This window comes from Takifugu flavidus, chromosome 20 (assembly GCF_003711565.1).
Source record: "Takifugu flavidus isolate HTHZ2018 chromosome 20, ASM371156v2, whole genome shotgun sequence".
Taxonomy (NCBI): Eukaryota; Metazoa; Chordata; class Actinopteri; order Tetraodontiformes; family Tetraodontidae; genus Takifugu; species Takifugu flavidus.
Window position 1 is genome coordinate 11,396,430 of NC_079539.1, and position 21,400 is coordinate 11,417,829.

Below are 21,400 nucleotides of genomic sequence, written 5' to 3' on the forward strand. Positions count from 1 at the left end.
TTGTGTGTGCAAAGAACCTTTTACTTTATTTAAAGCCAATATGTTTATATTTTTTATTTAATAAGTCGAAAAATTTCTGTCAAGAAGGGGGAAATGCTCTAAAAGTGTCTAAATTAATTTATCAAGTCAATTATTGACTCTATTTTATGTGTTATTGATATTAATTCCGGTCTCCAGCGACCTCTTTGGGCTTTGTTACTCAACCAATCAGAACGCGCCTCGTGGGTCACGTGACGCGGCAGCTCTGAAACGGGACGGATGGCAACAAGAAAACACGCTGGAGGCTCACACCGGTGACCGGGGCGGATCTGGCCTGAGGTTCGGAGGACACACGGGAAGTCTTGTCAGCGTGAGTTTCAACTTCCAGTAAGCAACGATAATCGTTCCATGAAAGTCGCCCCTTTACGAAGGTGTGGTGTCGGATGACCACAACAATGGCGACCAGCAGCTGTCAAGTTGACGGTGTTTGTGAGTAAAACAGTTGACTTTGTTGGCTAAAGCTGGAAACAAACCTTTTAAGTTCAACCATATAAGTCGACAACTTGACACTTGACAAGTGTTCGACAAGCTGAACAATTAATTGCAATCAAATGAAACTGCACAAGCCCCTCAAAGTAACTAGTCTGATTCATTTAGTGCTAATGCTTTATTAACCTTTAAACAAAGGTCCTGAAAAAATATCTCGTGTGTGTAATGAATTATTATTGTAACAGTGTTTATTAGTTTATTCTTACAGATACTGTAGTGTTTATTACACAAGTCTGACATGAAAAAAGCTGTTTATGACAGTCTCTTCACAGTAAACTGTCTTTGGGGTCCACAATCCCGATGCGTCTGGGACGGTTTATATTGGAATTGTCTGAAATTGTCCCTCGCATATGGAGGAAATGATTTCCAATGAGGATCATGTTGTGGAGACTCTTTCCTCACACCGAGGACCTTTGTCTCTTTCAGGATGTGGTGGACTCTTGGTAGAGGCAGAAATGCTATTTAACTTCCTCAAGCAGTTGGTTGCAATGACATTGAGTCAAAGTCCACCCTTACTGTCCCAAGACCAAAATGTCCATCATGCCAAGTCTGAGGGCCTCCGCTGCTGTCCCTAACGACATGGTGAAATGCTGTTGGACTGAGGAGAGGGAGCGAGCTCTGATAGCGTTCTACTCTGGTAAGAAGCGAAACACCAAGGTAGATGAGTATCCGTCCTCACAGGGACAGAACTGTCTGTGGTTGATGGGAATGTTGTGTGTCTCTGCAGAACACTGCTGTCTGTGGAACAAGAAGTCTGAGAACCACAGCAACCGCCAGCTCAGACTGAGACTGCTGGAGGTTCTGAGCAGTCAGCTGTCCGACGCCACCATGACCTTCTCAGGTAGCAAGGACAGAGGACAGTCCTGCGTATCAGGACAGTCGTTCAGCATGAATCAGGCACAAACCCTCCAGATCCGTTCTGAGGAGACGTGACAGATTTCAGATGCAGAAGTAGCGAATGTGAATCCCACGTTTACGCGCTGGTGTGTTTGTCTTGTTCTTCTTCTGCAGTTGACGACATAAAGTGCAAGTTCAAAAACCTGCGGACGGTTTTCAACCGAGAGTACAAGTCTGTCCAGGCCAGCAGGACGTCGGACAAACTGCACCTGTCCAAATGGAAGCACTATCAGCAGCTGCTTTTTCTCTGTGAGTCCTGCGATGAAGATGAGAGCCTGGAGGAAGAGCAGGTCCTGAGACCAGGGGAGGACGAGAACATGGAGCCAGAAAGCCTAACCATTTCCTCTGTGATGGGAAACCACTCGTCCAGCTACACCCGACCCAACAGGTTGAGCAGGTTGTACACTCCCTCCGATGACACGAGAACAAGCTGCAGCGCTGCTCAGCAGCTCTTCCACCCTGTATCCTCAGACACCAGTAAAGCCTCGTGTCAAACACCAGGACGCGCTCGCACTCGGCAGGTGTCCACGCCACGTTCATGTTGCTCCGACAGCCGGCTGAGTGTCGACTTGTGCTGCCACTGGAGCGACACCAAAGTCCAGCAACTCATATTATTTTACTCTGGTCAGTGACCTCGGCTTGCTTTTCATAATCACCTTTTATCCGTTGACAAAACCTGGTTTTGAACTCATTTAGCTCATGATGCTCAAGTGGGTTAATAAAGAATACGGAGGTTGTGTTTGGCAACCATGTCTACATCAGGTTCAGATCATTCCTCAGTGTTCTCACAGCTTTAGAGAACATGCTGAGGAATGACTCTAGAAGAACGCCAGTTTTTCTGTCCTAACCGTGTTTTTGTTCCTCTGCTCTTCTGTCCAGAGCACAGCTCTCTTTGGAACCACAGGTCTGAGAGCTACAAGAACAGGCAGCTCAAGCAGAGTCTGCTGGAGCTGTTGAGCCGCCTCCTGTCAGATAGAGAACCAGTCCCCTTCACAGGTAAACAGGAACGCTGCAATGTCTGAGCCTGGCTGTGCAACGCCTCCTTCATGTGGGGGCAGGTTCTACTCCAACCCCTAAAAATGACAAATGGGATTAACTTGTACTTCTTCGCCCTTTAGTGAAAGACATAAAGACAAAGTTCAGGAACTTGAGGACTATCTTCCAACGTGAGCACAAAGCAGTCACTTCCAACAAGACCTGCGGCTCAGAGGACTTTTATCTTCCAAAGTGGAAACACTATCAGGACCTGATGTTCCTATGTGACTCCTGTGGTGAGGAAGAGTCAGAGGAGTTGTGTTTTCAGCTCCTGGATAAAGCAGATAAAAGCCTTGAAACCTTTCCCTCACCCACTCCTTCAAACTCCCAACGCTCCTCACCTCCATCCTCCCCGTCCATGTCATCTTCTCACCCTGAAGGTAGGGGGCGGAAGCGAGTAGCCCGAGACTTGCTGCGTTCTGGTAGTGAGGTGCTGGACTTGATGAGGGCGTTCTGCCAAAGTCAGCCTCCATCACCCCACACTGGGTTCCTGAAGTACGTAGAGGAGTGTCTGAATGAGACGCCCCCAGACAAAGTGAAGAAGTTAAAGAAGAAGATCATTGAGATGATCCACAGTGTGTCAGAGGAGGTTTAGGATTTCTGCTCTTCTTTCATTCCAAACTCGACCTTCTGTAAAAGATAATAACCTGTCTCTTCTGCACAATCAGTTCAGGTATGAGCTTTATTTTGAGTCCTTTCTGAAGCAGGTTTGATGTTTATCTGCTCCTACAGACATGCAGGATTCCTCCTTTTGTAATTTTAGCCCTCTTTTATCAAGTAGCAACTTCCCATCTGTTCCTTTGGAAGAGCTGCACATCAGACCTCGTATAGAATCTATTGTGATGTTTTTCACCCCTCCATATTTTTTGCATCAGTATCTGTCCCTTGTCTTTGAAAGACTTTTTTCTTATGCTACTAAGTTGTAGATATTTAAAATGTATACATTGATAAGATCTTTGCATGTTAAAATGTTTCATTTTGGTGGTTTGGGTTTAATTTTTATATTTTGTATCTTTTTTTTTACTTATGTTGCCTGTTTTTCACTTTTTTATTTTTTTATTGAAAGATTGTATATGGACCATTTGCTGTGTTTTGGGTTGAGTTGTTTAAATTATGCCTTATCAAAATCCAAGTGAGTGTATTTTCTGTTAGATGGTGAAATTTAACGTGGCTGTTGTGGTGGAGGGGTCCCCCCCAGAAGGATCTCCCAGGAGGATCATGGGATGGAGGCCACTTTTACAGCTTCTGTATTCTTACGTGACCACTCACCATCATCATCCCGCTACAATATGTATTAATTTAATTTAATTTAATACACTATTAAGGTATAAAGGTACAAAATATGTGGTTATCAATATTTTCTTTTAAATTTTCTGTAAAACTATGAAACTAAATAAGATTGAATGAGAGGAAAGTGGAAATTAGATTGTTAATTAATGAAGACTTTAAAGGTCACGGCGACGATCTGACGTGGTGTAATTCAAAGCTGTACCTATAGAGGTCGCTGCTGCCCCAGTAACAACTCCACATTCCGCTAATCCTTCACGTGTTTGGCTTCATATAGAAAAAAAGTGTTAAAGTTTGACCCATGATGGAAGTCACATCGCCATCGTTGTATTAAATATGCCGGAATAATTTACAGGATTGTAATTTAAATAGCGTCTTTTGCAAACCAAATTGTTTCTGGGCACTTTACCGAAACCCTAACCCTAACCCTAACCCTAACCCCCAACCAGCCACGGTGGCCAGAAAACCTGCCCTTTAACGGGAAGAAACCTTGAGCAGGACCAGGCAAACCTTTCTGTGGGAGATGACATGTTAAGATTTTACAATCATGCGATGTTTTACTCCTGATCACGTGTAACAACAGTCCAAAAACATGAAAAAATAAAATAAAATTTCCCTGCACTCATATGTTTGGTCGCCATGTCTTTCGCGTGTAAAGGCATTTTCAGCCGCACCTGCGGAAAGATCCGATCCACTTCCAGACCCTTTAACGGTGTGAAACTGCCCGGTAATCTGGTTTGAGTGTGAATAAATGGAAACGGTGTCAGACGTTTTAGATCTGCTGTGGAGGACTGGATTACATCCCATCAGCATACAGAGAGGCACCACACAGGAACCTTTCACTGCCAACTTCTTTCTTTCTTTCTTTCTTCTTTCTTTCTTTCTTTCTTTCTTTCTTTCTTTCTTTCTTTCTTTCTTTCTTTCTTTCTCCACCTGTCTCCCTCTCTCTCCTCTCCACCCCCATGTCTAGTCTTTCTTTTGGCTCACTGAGTCGTAGTAAACTCTATTGTGATGCTAAACTGAATTTCGGAGAGAGAGAGAGAGAGAGAGAGAGCGGAGAGAGAGGAGAGGTGAGGGGAGAGAGGGGGAGGGGGAGAGGGAGAGAGAGAGCGTGTGTGTGTGGGTGAGAGAGAGAGAGAGAGAGAGAGAGAGGAGAGAGAGGAGAGAGAGAGAGAGAGAGAGAGAGAAAGATCATTAGCAGATCCGATCAGCTTTGACCTTCGTCCACTAAACTCTTCGCTCTCACTAAACTTTTTAACCCCTCTCTCTCCCTCTCTGCGGGCTCCAGCCTCCGCATTAGTCTGCCGGAGGACCAGCGGCTCTCCGGGCACCAGGAATGCACTTTACAGGAAACGGTGCACGGGGCTCGGGCACCTCTCGTTTGGCTTCTCTCGGGTTTTGTCTTCGGGGGAGAGAATAAATGAATGAAGATGAGCCGGTGAGGGACACCGTCTTTTCCGCAGTCCAGTCTCAGGTCCGTGGCCCCGGGCGGCTCTTACCTGGCCCGATATGGAGAGTTGCGGCCGGGCGGGACTCCAGCAAGCGGCGGGCAGAGGAGGCGGCGGCTGCTGGGTGTTGGTGGAGGCCCGGTTGCATGGAGGAGCCCCGTGGGGCTTCACTGTGCAGGGCGGCCTGGAGCACAACGAGCCGCTCATCATCTCGAAGGTAGCGACGCTCGTTCCACATGTTAAATGTCACTTTGTTTTTACCAGCAAATCACATCAGCCAGGAAACGCTGGTGGGAACTCGCCACTGCAAGTCAGGGTTTGGAACTTAAAAGTCCGAAATCTGTCTCAAACTTTAGGTATATGCGAGTCCAACAGTGTGAAGTAGAGATCTGTTCTGTTTGTGTTCTGTTCTGTTTATCGCGTTCAGACAACGCAAAACAGCCGGCAAGTTGTCAGGGACGTGTTTAAATATAACAAGGTTGGACAGTTTGTCCTTGTTGTGGACATTGCTAAAAGCTCTTGAAACCAGTTTTAGGGTTCATAAATTGGAAATCTGACATCGCGCCCTTATTTTGTACTTTTTGTTCTAATACCCTTCATGGCTTCATTTTATCAAACATGCAAATGGGCAGATTTGTGTGTGTGCGTGTGTGCGTGTGTGCGTGTGTGTTTTCTGGGATGAAGGCCAGGCTTCAGTAAAATAGGACAAGAATGTGAATTATTTGTTTTCCTGCAAGCTTCCACTCATGCTTTTATTTTCTGCAGCTCTTAGATCACTGTTTGCATCATTCCACCTGTTGTGGATCATCAACATCTCTGATGTCCTCATCCATGTCTTCATCCATGACAGTAATCTTCTGATAACAGTAAAGAGGATCATTGCAGTATGAAGTACTGGGTGGTTCTGATCCAGTCCCCATAGAGGCAGCAGGGCCAAACATTCCTGGACTGAAGTGCAAAACACAAATATAATCCAAAACAGCCCACAAGCACCAGGAGTCCCTGCGAAGTGGCAGCTAACAGCTGGGCCAAGGGTCCAGTGTCCAGGGGCCGGGCCCAGGGCACTTCCTCCCTCTGTTGCTTCCTTTTTCTGCTCCTTCCTTGTTTGTTGGCTGTTGTTATGGAAGCACACTTGGGCATTTCCATCCCTTCACCAGCACCAATCAGCATGTCAGTCACACCAGTGGTCCCGCTATCCACCACACACACACACACAACACACACACACACACATCCCTCGTTTTAGACAATGTTTACTACTCTGTGCTTGTGGGAATCACTAAGACTTAACTGTTCACACAAGGTGTCAAAGACAGCAACACAACAAACAAACAATGAGATGGAAATAATCAAATCAAATCTATCTTTATTTGTATAGCGTCTTATACAATCAAAATTGTTTCAAGGCGCTTTCCAGAATCCCAGGGCCTGACCCCAGACAAGCAACAGTGGCAAGGAAAAAAACTCCCCTTTAACAGGAAGAAACCTTGAGCAGGACCAGGCTCATGTAGGGGGACCCTCCTGCTGATGGCTGGCGGGGTAGAGAGAGAGGAGAGGAGAGGAGAGGAGAGGAGAGGAGAGGAGAGGAGAGGAGGAGAGGAGAGGAGAGGAGAGGAGGAGGAGAGGAGAGGAGAGGAGAGGAGAAGGAGAAGGAGAGGAAAGGGGAGAGGATAGGAGAGGAGAGGAGGGGAGAGGAGAGGAGAGGAGAGGAGAGGAGGGGAGGGGAGGGAGGGGAGAGGAGAGGAGAGGAGAGGAGAGGAGGGGAGGGGGGGGGGGGGGGGGAGGGGGGGGAGGGGAGGGGAGAGGGGGAGGGGAGGGGAGAGGAGAGGAGAGGAGAGGAGAGGAGGGGAGGGGAGGGGAGGGGAGGAGAGGAGAGGAGGGAGGGGAGGGAGAGGAGGAGAGAAGAGGGGAGGAGAGGAGAGGAGAGGAGAGGAGAGGAGAGAGAGGAGGAGAGGCACAGAGCACAGGGAGCAGAGAGAGCACAGAGCACAGAAACACACACAAAAAGTACACTATACAGTGGGTCAGTGGGGCCGGAGGTCATCATGCAGCTCAGAAGGCGGCGATACCTGTAAATAAATGGGGGGGGGAGCAGAAAAACTACACAGGAATCAGCATAATTAGTCTGCTTGATGAGGAGGAGGAAAGGAGAGGAGAGGAAACCATGACCCAGTGGGGTGACAGAGGCCTGTCAGGTGATCATGTTTCTGGACCCCGGCAGCCTTGGCCTATAACAGCATAGCTAAGATGTGACCTAACGATTAGACGACCCCCTAAGTATGATAATTTGTCTGTCTATGATAGTAACTGTAACTGCAGAATTAGTAACAATAAGCTTTTTCAAAGAGGTAGGTTTTAAGCCTGATCTTAAAAGTAGCGATGGAGTCAGCCTCCCGTACCTGGACAGGGAGCTGGTTCCATAGCAGGGGGGCCTGGTAGCTAAATGCTTGGCTCCCCATTCTACCCCTAGAAACTCTGTGAACCACAAGTAGACCAGCATTCTGAGAGCGGAGCGGTCTATTGGGCTGATAAGGTATCACTAGCTCCTCCAGGTAGGATGGAGCTAGGCCTCTGAGGACCTTGTAGGTCAAAAGAAGGGTTTTAAAAATTATTCTAAATTTAACAGGCAGCCAGTGAAGCGACGCCAGTACAGGAGTAATGTGATCTCTTTTGTCAATACCTGTCAGAACTCTGGCTGCAGCATTTTGGATCAGCTGGAGGCTTCTTAAAGAGTTGTATAAATAATAACAACACTCTTAAAGTGCTCACATACACCACTCATGCACCTTTTTTTAAAGGTACACAAAAAAACCTTTATCTGTTATTTTTATAGGGCAGCCGTATGTGCTAACACTGACTTATTGACGTGTAATAACCACACATGACACATAACTGATTGGGGAGCAGGGATAAAAGTTAAGACAACAATGGACCCTGCAGAGCTCCAGTGACTCATTTTATTATGGAAAGTTTACTGTAGATGGTTAAAGGGTAATGTTTTAGGAGGAACTGTCCCCTTTAAAAAGTCCCCAGGAGGGTTTCCCGAGTCCCTCTGTCTCTTTGATTGGTGGAGGTGTGTCTGTCAGGACTGGTATGAGCTATCTGGATTATTTACTGGATAATGGATTTCAGACCAAATCCAGTGACATGTGCACTCTGATCCAGTGCCAGGCTTCATTTTTATACTGACATTTTATATTAGTTTTACACACTTTATAAATGACAGTTAAAATATCAGCAGCTCTGTGTCTTGTCAGCTCATTAACGTGCACATTACTGTTGTGCTCCCCACACTCGAGGGGTTTTTCTCTCATTTAGCTGTGCAGCCAGTCAGCAAATAGAGAATTAAGCTCTGACTGACCCGTCACATGTTGAAGGTGGAGATAAATGGACGATGGCGTTGTTGAGAAGAAGCATATGTTGTAGCTCAGACACACCCTGGAGAAACTCCTGGCAGCTGTTGGAAAATTCTCACTTTCTGTTCTTCCTGTATTAGAAGAGTGTGTTGCATAAAAATCGCTCCAGTATCATCACACACATCTCCAACAGTCTCTTGGTCCAACAGACGATAACCCTTAAAATCTCATATTTCCCAGCTTTATTCTTAAAGGAATATCAAGATATTGGAAAGACATGTTTTGTTTCTGCTGTTGACATGTTGTTTATTCTGCTGGTCACTCGATCACAACATCGATCACAGTTTAGTGACAGAAGCTCAATGGAGTTCTGCTTTATTCTTTAAATAATGATAGAAAGGAAACTTTCTTAATGTTAGTATTCACCTCTTTATTCCACCGAAAGGATGCAGTAATCTAGTCTGACCTGTTGATGTTCACTACTGAATATCTAGAAGCCTGATAACCAAGTCATGTGACCGGGCCTCGAACATTTTGACCTTAAAGAGGACACACACACACACACACACACACACACACACACATACACAGGATGCTTGGAGGTGTCATTGAAAGTGCTGATAATGCAGTAGGGTCATGATAATAGAGTTACTCTTTGTGAGTGTGTGTGTGTGTGTGTGTGTGAGAGGGGGTGCATTATCTTGGCAGAGAGACAGTTGATAGTCACATATAAAGCTAACGGCTCTGACGTTCATGTTTATTGGCCGAGACATGGTGAAATCTCGTTGGAGCTGTCAGGGTCGACGCGGCGGAAGGGCAGCAGCAGACTGGGGAAGCATCCCAGACCTTTACGCTTGGCCCATTCATTCTTAACGGTCTTCTGTGTCTGCAGGTGGAGGAGGGCGGTAAGGTGGACAGTTTGGGTCAACCGCTGCAGGTGGGGGATGAGATCATCATCATCAATGATGTGGAGCTGACCGGATACAGACAGGAAGCCATCGCACTGGTGAAAGGTTCTTACAAAACCCTGCAGCTCACTGTCCGCAGGTACTGTGTGTGTGTGTGTGTGGTGTGTTTTGTGTGTGAATAATGCCCTTTGAGCTACACCAGCTCCTCTTTCTCAGGATGCTGCATTCAGGTGCAATAGCAAAGGATGAGCATCATCAAACAACAGTGTGTTGTGCTGGGGTTTGTTTGTTGATAAAACTGCTATAATACAAACGAAAGCCCCTTTTAAAGTTAGTCGCATTGAAGCAACAACAACCAGAGCAACAACCTCTTTTCCATCAATCGTCCCTTCACATGCTGTTAGTTTCTGTTCTGTTTGTTCCTAATGAGGATAACAAGCCTGTTTCAGCAGTGTGAGGGATTAAAATACACCCTAAACAGGTCAGAGGTCAGAGGTCATTCATCCTCAAGGGGAGTCACAGCCTCCAGCGGAGCAAACTGTGGAATCGTACTGAACCGCTGCGTCACTCCCATCATCAACAGAATCAGAAATCAGCCTGCGTGGAAATATCACGCTGCTTTCACGACATCTGTTGACGGCCGGGGGAGGGAGTGTTTTGTAGCCTTCACTGAGCAACCTGTGAAAGTGACAACAATAAACTAAGAGTGAAGAATGTGTGAACACCTTAAACAGGTTTTTGGTTTTGAAATCAGATCACTTGGGAGAGAAGGTGTAATTTCCAGTGTACTACAGCTGTAATAGACATTACACACTGCTCTCTGGGCAGTCAAAGGTGGGAACAGGGAGTAGCTGGTGTAGAATAAAGTACAGCTGAAGCCCAAAGTGCGATGATCCAAAATCAAGGGGGATGTTTCAGCCACTGTTTGTGGTCAAGAAGGAACATTAGTTCTGACAATGGTGTCCTCGGCATGTCCCATGAATGTGCAGAGACATGAAGCTGTCATTGAGCTGTCACTGGTACATGAACATGTCCTGAATATGTCAGATCAGGTTCCACACGTGAACGTATCTGTAAATATTTCACATTTAACGTTTCCATTTCAACGTGAACACTAGAGACACACGTGGACTCATGGGGGTCGTGTTCAGGTAAAAGGGTCCAGACGTGAGAGCTGGCGAGGACGTCTGTTCCTGTTGAGCGTGATGCCTTCAGGTATAAAGGCAGGTATGTGTTTGGTTTGAGGTGTGTCTGCTAGCTTGGCCTCTGTTGCTACTGCAGCTTTTTGTTTACAGGCAGACACAGGAGAAACACAATGCAGGACTTTAGACTTCAGCCACAAAAACATAGACTGGAACAGGTGTAGAACAACAGGCGGTGCGCTGGGAGGACTGCAGTTCTCTCCTGGTTGGACAGACAACAGCAGCACGTGTTTGCATGTGATCGGCTTCACAAAGGGATTTACAGGAAATCACTCAGATGTCGAGCGTCCTCAGGTTGGTTTTCACACGTGTTCGCTTTAGTCCTCTGATTGGAGCATGTTGAGGGTTGATGCAACACCGCTGTTGGTGGTGTTGTGCTCTGAATTATTGGGGCCACATCCATTCATAGAACATGATGTCCTCCTAATTTATAACTCAACCTGTTGACATCGTGTTGGGCTGCAGAGTCACAGTTGCTTATGTTTCACCTTTGTGTCCACGTCCACAGAGACCCACAGCTGCTTTATTGGTAGTAAAATTAGCTGCGTCTTGACAAAAGGACGGGACTTTGGAGATAAATTACTTCCATTTGCTGTGAAATTGCTTTGCCTGGACAGGAAACAGGAAAGTGGTTGTAACAGTGCGGTGTTGCTGGACACCGAATAAGACTCAGGACTTGTTTGAGTGCTAATGTTGGACATTCATTAGCTGGCAGCTGCTAATCAGTCATCAAACGTGTTGGCTGGTCCTAACAAAGGGCCTTTTTCCAGGGTTGAGTCTTGGATGTATGGTTGAGGTTAGAATTGGGTTTAGGTGAAAATCAGGGTTAGGATGGTTGGGGTTAGTGGTCCGGCGAAGTCCTCACAAAGATACAAGTACAAGAGCGTGTGTAAGGCTGCCGCTCACATGTTGAACGTGTCCTCCATCGTTTGTGGCAGACTAAAAGGTGTGTTTGATGATCTGTCAAACATGGCTTCACTCGGCACACCAGTCTGTCCGTCCTGTCTGTCTTTCCTCCATACCTGTCGCACCCCAGTGATTGGTGCATCCAGGTGAGCCCTGATTGGCTGAGACGTGAATGCTGCTGTGGCAGAGCGACAGAGAGATACAGAAGGAGACACAGAAGGAGAGAGAGAACAATATTATTAGGAAGAAGCCAGAAACTCACAGAAAGGAGCTGACAAATGAGCTGTAAGTGTGTGCGTGTGTGTGCGCGCGCGCGTGTGTGTGTGTGTGAGTGAGTGTGTGTGTGTGTTGTGTGTGTGTGTTAGAGGGGAGAGTGAGAAAGAGAGAGACAAACAGCACTTTCAGGGGGTCACTCTATCTCTGTCTCTGCTCCTCACAGAGGAGTTGTTCAGCTCCAGGAATTTCAGGTTTTCCCAGTTTATTCCAGGTTTCTTCCCGATTTCACCCGACTGACTTCAGTCAGGGGTGGCTCTTCAGGGGTGGTGTGTGTGTGTGTGTGTGTGTAGTTTTCTGGGTAAATTCTGGATTGATACATAAACTTGCTTTGGCATTGCTGTAGCTGTGAAGTTGCCAGGCAACTGGCAATGATGTCACTGTAAAGTCGTGGGCACATGGCAGCCCTGTGGTGTGGAGAGAGACGGTTCGGGCATAGTTAACCCTTTACTGATCACACACAATATGTTGGTTTCATTCATAAAGAGAGGAAAAAGAGTTTTAGCAGAACAAGACAAAGATGGATGTTTGTTTTTTTTAATTTAGGAGCAAACTGTCACTGATGTTTACTTTGTTGTTGTCAAGGAAGGATTTTATCAGTTAAACTCAAGTTTTGATGTATAACTGTAAAAGTAGTGCACCAGCCTGAAAGCTTTACCTCTTATCACCCTGGTGTGTCCGAGTAGAGCAGGTGTTTAACGGAGCCGTCTGGGTTCGAGCTGATATCTGACACTTGTGGCTTCACTTCCTTGTGAGCTCATCTCTGTTTGACTCAGTGTGTTTGTCCCACGTGTGTTTTAGAGTGGTTCCTTTGGGTCTGGCTAATGCTGCCTGCTCATTTCCAGGTTTGAGCCCACTCAGGCGGTCCGTAGTTATTATCTTTAGCACCCCTGCTTTGCAGCAGGCAGCTGGTCCTCCTGATTTTTGTCCTCTGCTCTTCAGTTAGCATCAGTTTGTGCTCCACATTACACAAGAGAGACACCTGCAAGCCCACCTGGGACAGAAATATCTTTATTAACTCTGTATTATCGTCTTTATGAGCTCATGTTGGGCTGCACTCAGCTCAGATGGCAAACTGGAATTCTTTCTTTAGGGGAACCAGTGCTGTCATTCAGGTGAGACGCTAATGCTGCTAGAGAATTCCAAACCAAAGTAAACATGCTCCTTTGGTTAAGATTTAGAAACCACACTTTAAATAAAAAATGAAAATTATAATACAAATGCATGAAAATGTTAGCTTAATACAGTATCATCGGGATGATACACATCAGGGTAGGTTGGCCCAGTGAGGACGGATTTCATTGTGCAGTTGATGCATATTGGCAATAAAAGTGTCCTCTTCTTCCTCCTCTTCATCTCCTCATCTACAGGAATGACATCAGGATAATACAGCAGTGTCTGGTTCCTCAGCTGCTGGTGTTTGTCCCATCTAGCAGCCAGTATGAACAGGTTTGTCAGCCATTCTCTGTTTTGTGGAGCAGGTTTTTCAGACATTTCTTTCTTCCCCTTCTCTTGTCTCAGTGTTTGCGTGCACTATTTTAACTCCTGACCACAAATCTGAAGACCCTCCTCCCTTAACTAGTCCGTAAAGAGTCTGCATGGTTTGTATCCTTGTTAGTAAAGAGAACTCAAAGAATAGAAAGAATGATCCTGATTCATTAACCCTTACCTTGCCTGATCTGTAAACTGAGTTGAAACCATGGAAACAGTGACACCTGCACACCTGGGACCGCATTAAAGATTCAAACTGCACCTAATCTCTACGTCAACAAGCATTAAACTGCTCTGCTGGAACATTCATCATTTATATTCAATACTTTCAGTGAAGGAGTGGTGTGTTCAGGTCCTAATGAGCCTTCATTTGTAGGTTTAGCTCACCTTTGTGACAGATTCCTGTCAGCTAATCACTGTTTTCCCCACACATTTAATTTAAATCTTTATGTCATCAGCACAGCTCTGAGTGGTGTGATGAAAACTTTAATTTGAATTTTTAATCTCTTATCAGATCTCAGTGATTTTACAACTCTTCACAGGCTGAAGCCGATTTATGCAGGCTATCAGTCAGGGGAGCAAAGTAATTACTGTTAAGTGCTCAGCTGAAGTTGAAGAATTAGGCTTATTTTAGCCTGATTCTGTCATTACGGTGTAATAGATGTGTCGCCTTACTGTGTCAACAATCAGTGACCAGTCACCTTCAGAAATCCAGAAGAACATGTTCTGCCACTGCCAAGGAAAGTGTGCCAGTTAATTAACATTCCCCTGAAACTGCTTGGTGTCTGTTGGAAAACGTCAGCTTTATGCACGTCTGACCTGAAGTCGGCATGAACAGAAGGTTTGGAGCGACCGACGCTGTAAACGGTGTTTGCTTTGAGATTCCATGACTCTTTCCCTTTTTCTATGCTCGTCAATTACTTTGCCACAGTTTAGGAGGAGTCCAACCCACCAGGTAGTGTGTGTGGGTGTGGTTTGTGATGACAGGATAGAACCCTCATGACTCTGTGACCTTTGACCCCGGCGGTTTGGCCGGTATGGTGATCAAGACGTTGGATGTGTAGCGACCCCTGTCTGCTGTCCCTCTCCTCTCTTTCTCACCCCTCTCTTTGTCTCCCTCCTTCTCTTCTCTGACTCTTTTGTTGCTGCTTGACGTAATCAAGCTTAATGAATGTTTGAGTTTCGCTGCTCAGAAAAAGCAGATATGGGGCGAAGGGCCACAGAGGCGTTTCCCCGGTAACCCCTCTGTCTGGTGGGCTATGCTGAGGGCTCCCAGAGACTGACCTGTCAGTCAGAGTGTTGATGTTGGACAGAACGCAAACGGTTCATGGTGAGGACAGATAAAGGAGCTTCGCAAACCTCTGCTACACAACGATATGATGGGGTGTTTTATCTGCCCGATGACACTGAGGACACAGAGGCAAAATCAAGTCTGTATGTATTAAACATCACTGATATCATATCAGAGTTTACTGGCTCTGACCTTCAGAGGGTTCCCTATTCTTTCCAACTGTGTTTTATGAAACAATTTATATCACTTTTTACATGTTGAAAGTGATGGTTCACGAGCAAATAACATTCTTTTCTCAGTATCTAAAGGTTTGTAGCTAAACTCCCTTCATATTAGTCATAGGGTTATCTTGTAATGACTTCGATCTTATGCATCATTTCTCTCAAGAGCTTGGTAGTCCAGTTAGATGCTTCATGAAGGCTGTGTGTAGGTGTGTGTGTGTGTGTGTGTGTGTGTGTGTGTGTGTGATAAAATGGAATGTGACAATACTGTCTCTCCTACTGAAATGATTTCAGGGTGTTGTGGCTGCTGCCTCACATTCTTTTAACAAGTTCAACAGGTTTCTTGTTAATGGGCCTTTATCTGTGTGTGTGTGTGTGTGGTGTTTGTGTGTGTGTGTGGTGTGTGTGTGTGAGAGAGAGAGAGAGAGAGAGAGAGAGAGAGAGAGACTTGAGTTTGCAGATCTTGTATATGGATGAGTGATTTATTTGATTTTATTAGGCTACTTTAATTATGAGTGGTAGAGATATTTGATTGTTCTCCTGGAGCTGTACACACATCTGAAACAGTGAAAGTATGACTTCCCTTTTCTCAATGTTATAACTATTATTATTAAGTGCTTCCTTACACATTCACACACTTAAAGTGCCCCAGCAAGAGCAAATTTATGTTGCTAAAGAATGCTTAGACATTGAACCATCTCTGTCTCTGATCTAAGCTGCTTCTGAGGAATAATATTCCTCCAGTTTGTCTCTATTACATTTGCTGCTTGTTATTTTTGTTTTTATTAGCTGGGAATTGTTGGGAAAATTATTTAGCCAAAATACGTTATTTCCCTACCAAACGGAAGCATACAGTAAAAGTCCAGCAGGCCGACGGCTGCTTGAGTCCCACTGCTGTCTCCCTTTTCAGAGAACTGGATCCAGGATTCATTGAGGAGTTTGGTACATCAGCTTCTTCTGTCCCCGCGCTTCCTCCTCCCTCTCCTCCTTCTCCAGCAGCCCAACAACATGCACCAGAATCCTTCCAGCAGAGCAGGCCAGCAGCAGCAGGAGGTGTCCAGCTACGCATCAAGAACAGGTAGAGAACCTTCATGGCTCTTTAGCTAAGTTCTTCAGCTGCCATGCGATGACATTAGTGTGAGAAAACCATAAACCAGCTCATCCTTGATGTCTGGAATGATCTGCCATGTGGGAGCTGAACCTCACCTTTCTGATCCAGAGATGGGTTGACCGACTGGTGCTGTTACTGACGTCAGGGTTCTGCAGAGACACGTTCTCTGTTGCTTGGTTTACATCTGTCTTCTAGATACCATCAGTCTCGATGTGACAAACAACTTTTATCAACAAACGAGGAGTGATGGAGCAACAGTGCACAGCAGGGGGCACACAAGCCTGGTTTTAAACACAACATGCTGTCTTATATAACAGTGGCCCTTCCCAGAGTCCACACATGTTTGTGTTGGACGTGTCCAGAGAGGAAACCGTGTGGGGGTCGGGGCAGGGGGGTCGGACCCCTGCGCTTCCAGGATGTCCCGCCTGCGCATATGTGCACATGTGGGCTGACAAAGGTTAACGATTCTGTGCGACTGAAACAGAGGTGATGCATGGAGCTTTTGACGCTCCGCTGCTTTGATTAGGTGCAGACTGAAATCTCCCCACTTGTGACCGACGTGAAGGTGGAGTCCAACAGGGAGCAAAATGTTCTGCAGATCTGAGGACTTGCAGCAAAGCCCGCAGCGCTCCCCATAACTGCTGTTGGAAATAATTATGACTGTGTTGAAAAATCATTCATGGAAACACTGCAGAGCCAACAGCTCCTAAAGCCTAGGTGTCAAACTCTGGCCCGTGGGCCAAATTTGGCCCGCAATGTAATAATATTTGGCCCGCAAAGCCATACCAATTGACTATTAGAGCTGGCCTGCTGGTATTTTATTATATATATATAAATTTAAAAAAATAACAAGCAGCAAATGTAATAGAGACAAACTGGAGGGTTCCCTGTTATAGCTGGAGGAAGATTTTTTTCAATAAAGATCAATGTTGGCCCGTGACTTTGTCCCAGTTTTGAATTTTGGCCCACTGGGTATTTGAGTTTGACACCTCTGTCCTAAAGGTTCTACTCACTCACAACTACTCATTGTTGCACTGTCACGTCTCATCATGTGATCAGAGCGTAGTCTCTGTGTTTATCACACGCGCACACACACAAACACACACACACACACACAGTATGTTTTTTGTGCACATAAATGTTGTAAACGGTCTATAAATATGAACACTCAGGGTAGGCTACAGCCAGATCCATCCTAATATGGAGGTCAGGCATGTCCAGGAGGCTGTGTGTGTGTGTGTGTGTGTGTGTGTGTTGTGTGTGTGTGTGTTGTGTGTGTGTGTGTGTGTGTGTGGTGTGTGTGTGTGTGCGCGCGCGCGCGTGCGTGCGTGCGTGCGTGCGTGGCTGCGTGTGGGTGAGAGAGAGAGAGAATCATAACTTTTAGCTCCCACAGTTGGATCGGAACCCCAATGACGGGTCCTGGATCAGTTCTGGGTCTCTGATAGCCGTATGTCCTGTGAGAGGTGGGAAAAACCTCATCCTTGCACACAGTCTGGTAACCAAGGAGAATGTTTTCTCCCACAGTTCTTTGGGCTCTGGGTTGGTTTCAAACACTGAGGACAGGAGGAGGAGAGGGGGCAGCACTCTTATTCCCATTTGTTCTGAAACAGGAAGTGGATTATCAGAGCCCCGTGAGGCTGGGTGTTGATCTAGAGGACAGTGAGGCTGAAGCTGACACAGTCTTGGGCTTATTTAACCTCACTTCATCCATTCCTCCAACATTTTACCTTCTCTCATGTCTGATTTCTCTCTTATCTCCTTTTGTTTAATGATCATCCTCAACACACCAACACTGAGCGTTGCTTCACACACACACCTGAAGTTTTATCCTGGAGCACTAAATGACCACCGAGACCCTCAGCTCTAGCTTCGCTAAGCCATCATCCAGTCTTCATACGGTCACTGGTTCATTTCCTCTCCGTGGGGGAATGAAGCTGCATGGTTCTGAGGTTGAGGAAAAGGACAATTCCTCAATCATTCCACTTTCTGTCCTGTGTTCTTCTTCTCGGCTCATCCTGCTCCCTTTAATTTCTAGACTCTTCTTGTCTTGTCTCCTTGATTGAACACGGCCACAGCTGTTGTTCCGGTGATTTGTAGGTTGTTGGTTTAAACCTTGACCTAGAGAATGCCTCAGCAAAGAGGCCCTTCTGTTTAGTTTGGATCTGGATAAATGGGCCCTTGGAGGAGTTAAAAAGTATCGAGTCATGATGACAAACGTGAGAGCAATCGGTCAGTTTTCAGGCCCGATGAGCGACCCCGTGACCTGCTTGTCAGTGTAGCTAATGACTCAATCTACATCTGTTAATTAATAGAGGAACCATATTGGATGATGGCTAACAGGATGTCCATCAGTCGGGATCCACTGACTGTGACACGCTTCCACGGTGCCTTGGTGGAACGTAACACCACTCCTTTGCTATCTCAGCCCAAATGCTCCGCAGCGCCGATGTAGATAGCGAGTGCCATAAAGAATGAGTGTTTACTGGTAGCCCGCCAGTTATCATAATCTCTATTGCTGCTGTTATAGTTAATGTTTATATAGTTGTTTATATAGGATGTTTTGGGGTGATAGAGAGAAGATCCATATGCTTGTGATTAGACTTGTTTAAATGTTTGTGAAATACAGTTATTAATGACGATGTTGAATACTCGGAGCCTGGAGTTTATGCGCGCATTTATTTGTACTGAATAAGGCACACCGCTAAAAATATGACAATATGACACATGTAAACAGATACCACGCAGGCCAAAAGATTCCTTCAAAATAAGGTCATAGATCCATTCGTATATTATATGAAGACACTTATTCTGGCTTTGATTCGGCTTCATTCAAAGTCCTCCATCTTTAGCACATGTTCCAGAAGGTTGGGACTCTCTTTAACCCTAAAACGAGGCCGTTCTTTTCCGTGATAACATTCATTTAGTGGCGGTTCTGTTTCACGCCTTTTGCTCCATTTTCCCCAGAGAGGAGCTTGATTCCAGTTAAGCCTCTTTCGCACCACACCAAATAGCATGTTGTCGCAGCTTGTCACGGCATTTCGATCGTCATCATTACACCTTTGCGCTGGAACACTGCGAGTTAAACAATGGACAACAAGGACATCAGTCAATCAATGTCTTGTTTCCTTTTTTGCGATTTTGTCCCTTTTGTTAAGTTTACAAGCTCAGCTCAGATTAGGCTTCAAAGCGATGGAGTAGCTCCCGAAGAATTTGTCTAAAGACTTTTTTCTGAGAATAAATGAATTTTAGCAAGTAATGTATTTATTTCTTAAATCCCTAACAACATTGGGGGACCAGGAGGACACTGGTGGTGCAGCTACCGAGCTGGAGACGCTCAGGAGGTTTAGCCAGTGCCAAGAGGCCATATATATTATTTTGAAAAGTTCATAATAAGGTCCCTCAGTGTTCCCCGGCTGGTTATATCCTCATAAATAACTGCATCCAGCACAGTGGCTGAAATTTGCCGCCACATCTCTTCTTTGCAGAAGTTGAGCAGATCACAGATCTCGTGATCTTGCCAGTGCGCTGCCATGATCGATAAAAAGCTGCTTCCTGTCGGTACACGAGCGTGAACAACCCCCAAGGGTGGGATTTCCCAAACGTGACCCAGTTCCCTTATGCACTTCCATTAAAGATCGAGTAGCAACACATTTGATTTGGTTGACTGAAAAAACAAAACCAAATCGAAATCCGCCTGTGTTGACGGGATGTCCAGTGACTAAATCACAACACGACAGGCAGGAGCATCCACGTCATCGGGTCATTTATTGGGACGACGCAGGTCGCTTGCAACATGATGGCCGTCCTGCATCGTCCCAATAAATGACCCGTCCTGCGACGACGACCTTTTCACGGTGCTGAAACGACCCGTGTGGTGTGAAAGGGGCTCTCAAGATCTGCTAAATCTACCAGAGAGAACTTCCACAAAGACTCTGCTGTTCTATTTCAATAGAAGGTTTGACGATAAAACGTCTTTTGATAGGATTCTTGAAAGTCTCTTTAGTGAAGGTACACGTGACCCAACTCTTTATTCATCCCCTCTTCCACTGGAAGAAACTTGGGAAGTTCCTTTGTGGGACACATTAAAGGTACGAAGGATTCAGAAATACTTCAACATGTCAGATGTGTTTTCGGGATGAGAACATCTGAAATGTTTGACCGCAGCAGCTAGATCACAGACCGTTGACCCGGTAACACGCCTGTTGTTTTGGACTCCAGTCCTTCTGACGGCGACTAATCTTACAGTCAATAATCGCCATTGTTCACCGCAGCAACACACGCTGCATCATGAGATGCATTTTTCCCTGCAGCCATCAAATCTATTTCAGCAGAGTGACCCGCCTCGTCTCTGGCTGCTTATCTGTCTTTGATAGTGTCCACGACTTCGGTCCTTTCTGTCTTCAAAGCCTTTAAAAGACAGTATCGACTGGTTCCCTCTCGTCTTTTGAAAATCTTCCCTATCTGTTTATATTTTTCTCATTGCTCCATTTCTTGGTGTCTTCTAAATGAATCTTATCTCCCTCCATCCTCCCTCCCTCCCCCTGCTCTCCCCCACCTCCCTCTTTCCCTGTCTTCTTGCTCTGTCTCTCTCATTCTTTCGTTTTCTCTCTCTCCCCCCCTCCACACACACACACACATCCGAGCCTGCTCAGGATGTTTACTTCATGCTTTTATCATGTCGTGGGTTAATGACATTTAATTGCTTAATTTGTTTAATGAGCTTAGGATCTGGGGGCCGACACAGCGTGAGATGTTTGTCCAAATCAGAATCTGCACGGGGTGTGATTGGGAAAGGCGAGGCTTCTGATGGAATCATGCTTTAGTCGGGATTTCCTGAAGATCTGTCACTGCAGACCAGAACCAAGTCGGACTACTGAGGTTTTCGGAGAAGACGAGCGGAAGAAGGTTGGAAGAGAAAAGGGAGGCTATTGAGTTTCGTGGTAAAAGTTGTTAAAGGTAGGGGAGGAAAGGGTTCTGGTCCAGATGTGGTTAAAATTTATTCTATTCCATTTAGTTTTTGAAGGCGTTTTATTGGAAAGAAGGAAAGAAGCTGCAGTTAGGAGAGAAGTCTGAAGCAACGGACGTTTGTGGCGGTTTCTAAAGGAAGAGCCCCGCAGAAAAGAAGAGCAGAGCAGAAGAAGAGAATAGAAAGCAGAGAAGTCAGGAGACGAGTCCTGAACCGATGCCATGGATCTCCTGGAGGCATTCTATCGCAGGAAGCTCCGGAAGAAGCAGAAGAAAACGGAGCTGGGCCGGTCTGACGGTGCTCTGTGTCGGTCCCCGTCAGAAGCCAGTGTCAACAGTCTGGCAACTGGCCTCATCTCCAAAGTCCTCAGGTTCACCTCCAGGTAACTTCGGCCACGCTCGAGGGGCCTCGGGGCACAGATTTAGTTGGTGATTTATGGAAAGTAAGCAGAATGACTTTTAATCCTGCTTAAGATTCATG

At 45.9% G+C, this 21,400-nt stretch overlaps 2 protein-coding genes across 10 annotated transcripts in view; both read left to right on the plus strand.

The window, feature by feature from the left end:
• The first annotated feature begins 212 nt into the window (after nt 1-212).
• On the plus strand, nt 213-4,372 carry LOC130516865 (uncharacterized). Of its 3 annotated transcripts, none has more exons than XM_057018199.1 (7): nt 213-349; nt 955-1,165; nt 1,256-1,369; nt 1,540-2,049; nt 2,305-2,421; nt 2,544-3,556; nt 3,703-4,372. In XM_057018199.1, exons 2-6 carry the CDS (start codon nt 1,060-1,062, stop codon nt 3,053-3,055), a joined length of 1,359 nt encoding a protein of 452 aa, XP_056874179.1. In that variant the 5' UTR covers nt 213-349; nt 955-1,059; the 3' UTR covers nt 3,056-3,556; nt 3,703-4,372. The 3 variants fall into 3 exon arrangements, with proteins under 3 accessions (XP_056874179.1, XP_056874181.1, XP_056874180.1); XM_057018201.1 differs by having other exon boundaries at nt 272-366; XM_057018200.1 differs by having other exon boundaries at nt 274-468.
• A 551-nt stretch (nt 4,373-4,923) lies between these two features.
• The window catches only part of shroom3 (shroom family member 3), a 32,157-nt gene continuing 15,680 nt past the window's right edge, over nt 4,924-21,400 (plus strand). Inside the window, exons 1-3 of one of the 7 annotated variants that reach the window (XM_057018191.1) lie at nt 4,924-5,412; nt 9,444-9,598; nt 15,754-15,921. In XM_057018191.1, coding sequence (XP_056874171.1) covers nt 5,257-5,412; nt 9,444-9,598; nt 15,754-15,921 — 479 coding nt within the window. In that variant the 5' untranslated portion in view covers nt 4,924-5,256. Of the gene's footprint in view, nt 5,413-9,443; nt 9,599-10,739; nt 10,956-11,295; nt 11,853-13,210; nt 13,290-15,753; nt 15,922-20,687; nt 21,303-21,400 lie in introns of those variants that run through there. The other 6 variants (XM_057018190.1, XM_057018196.1, XM_057018193.1 and 3 more) reach the window with 6 other exon arrangements.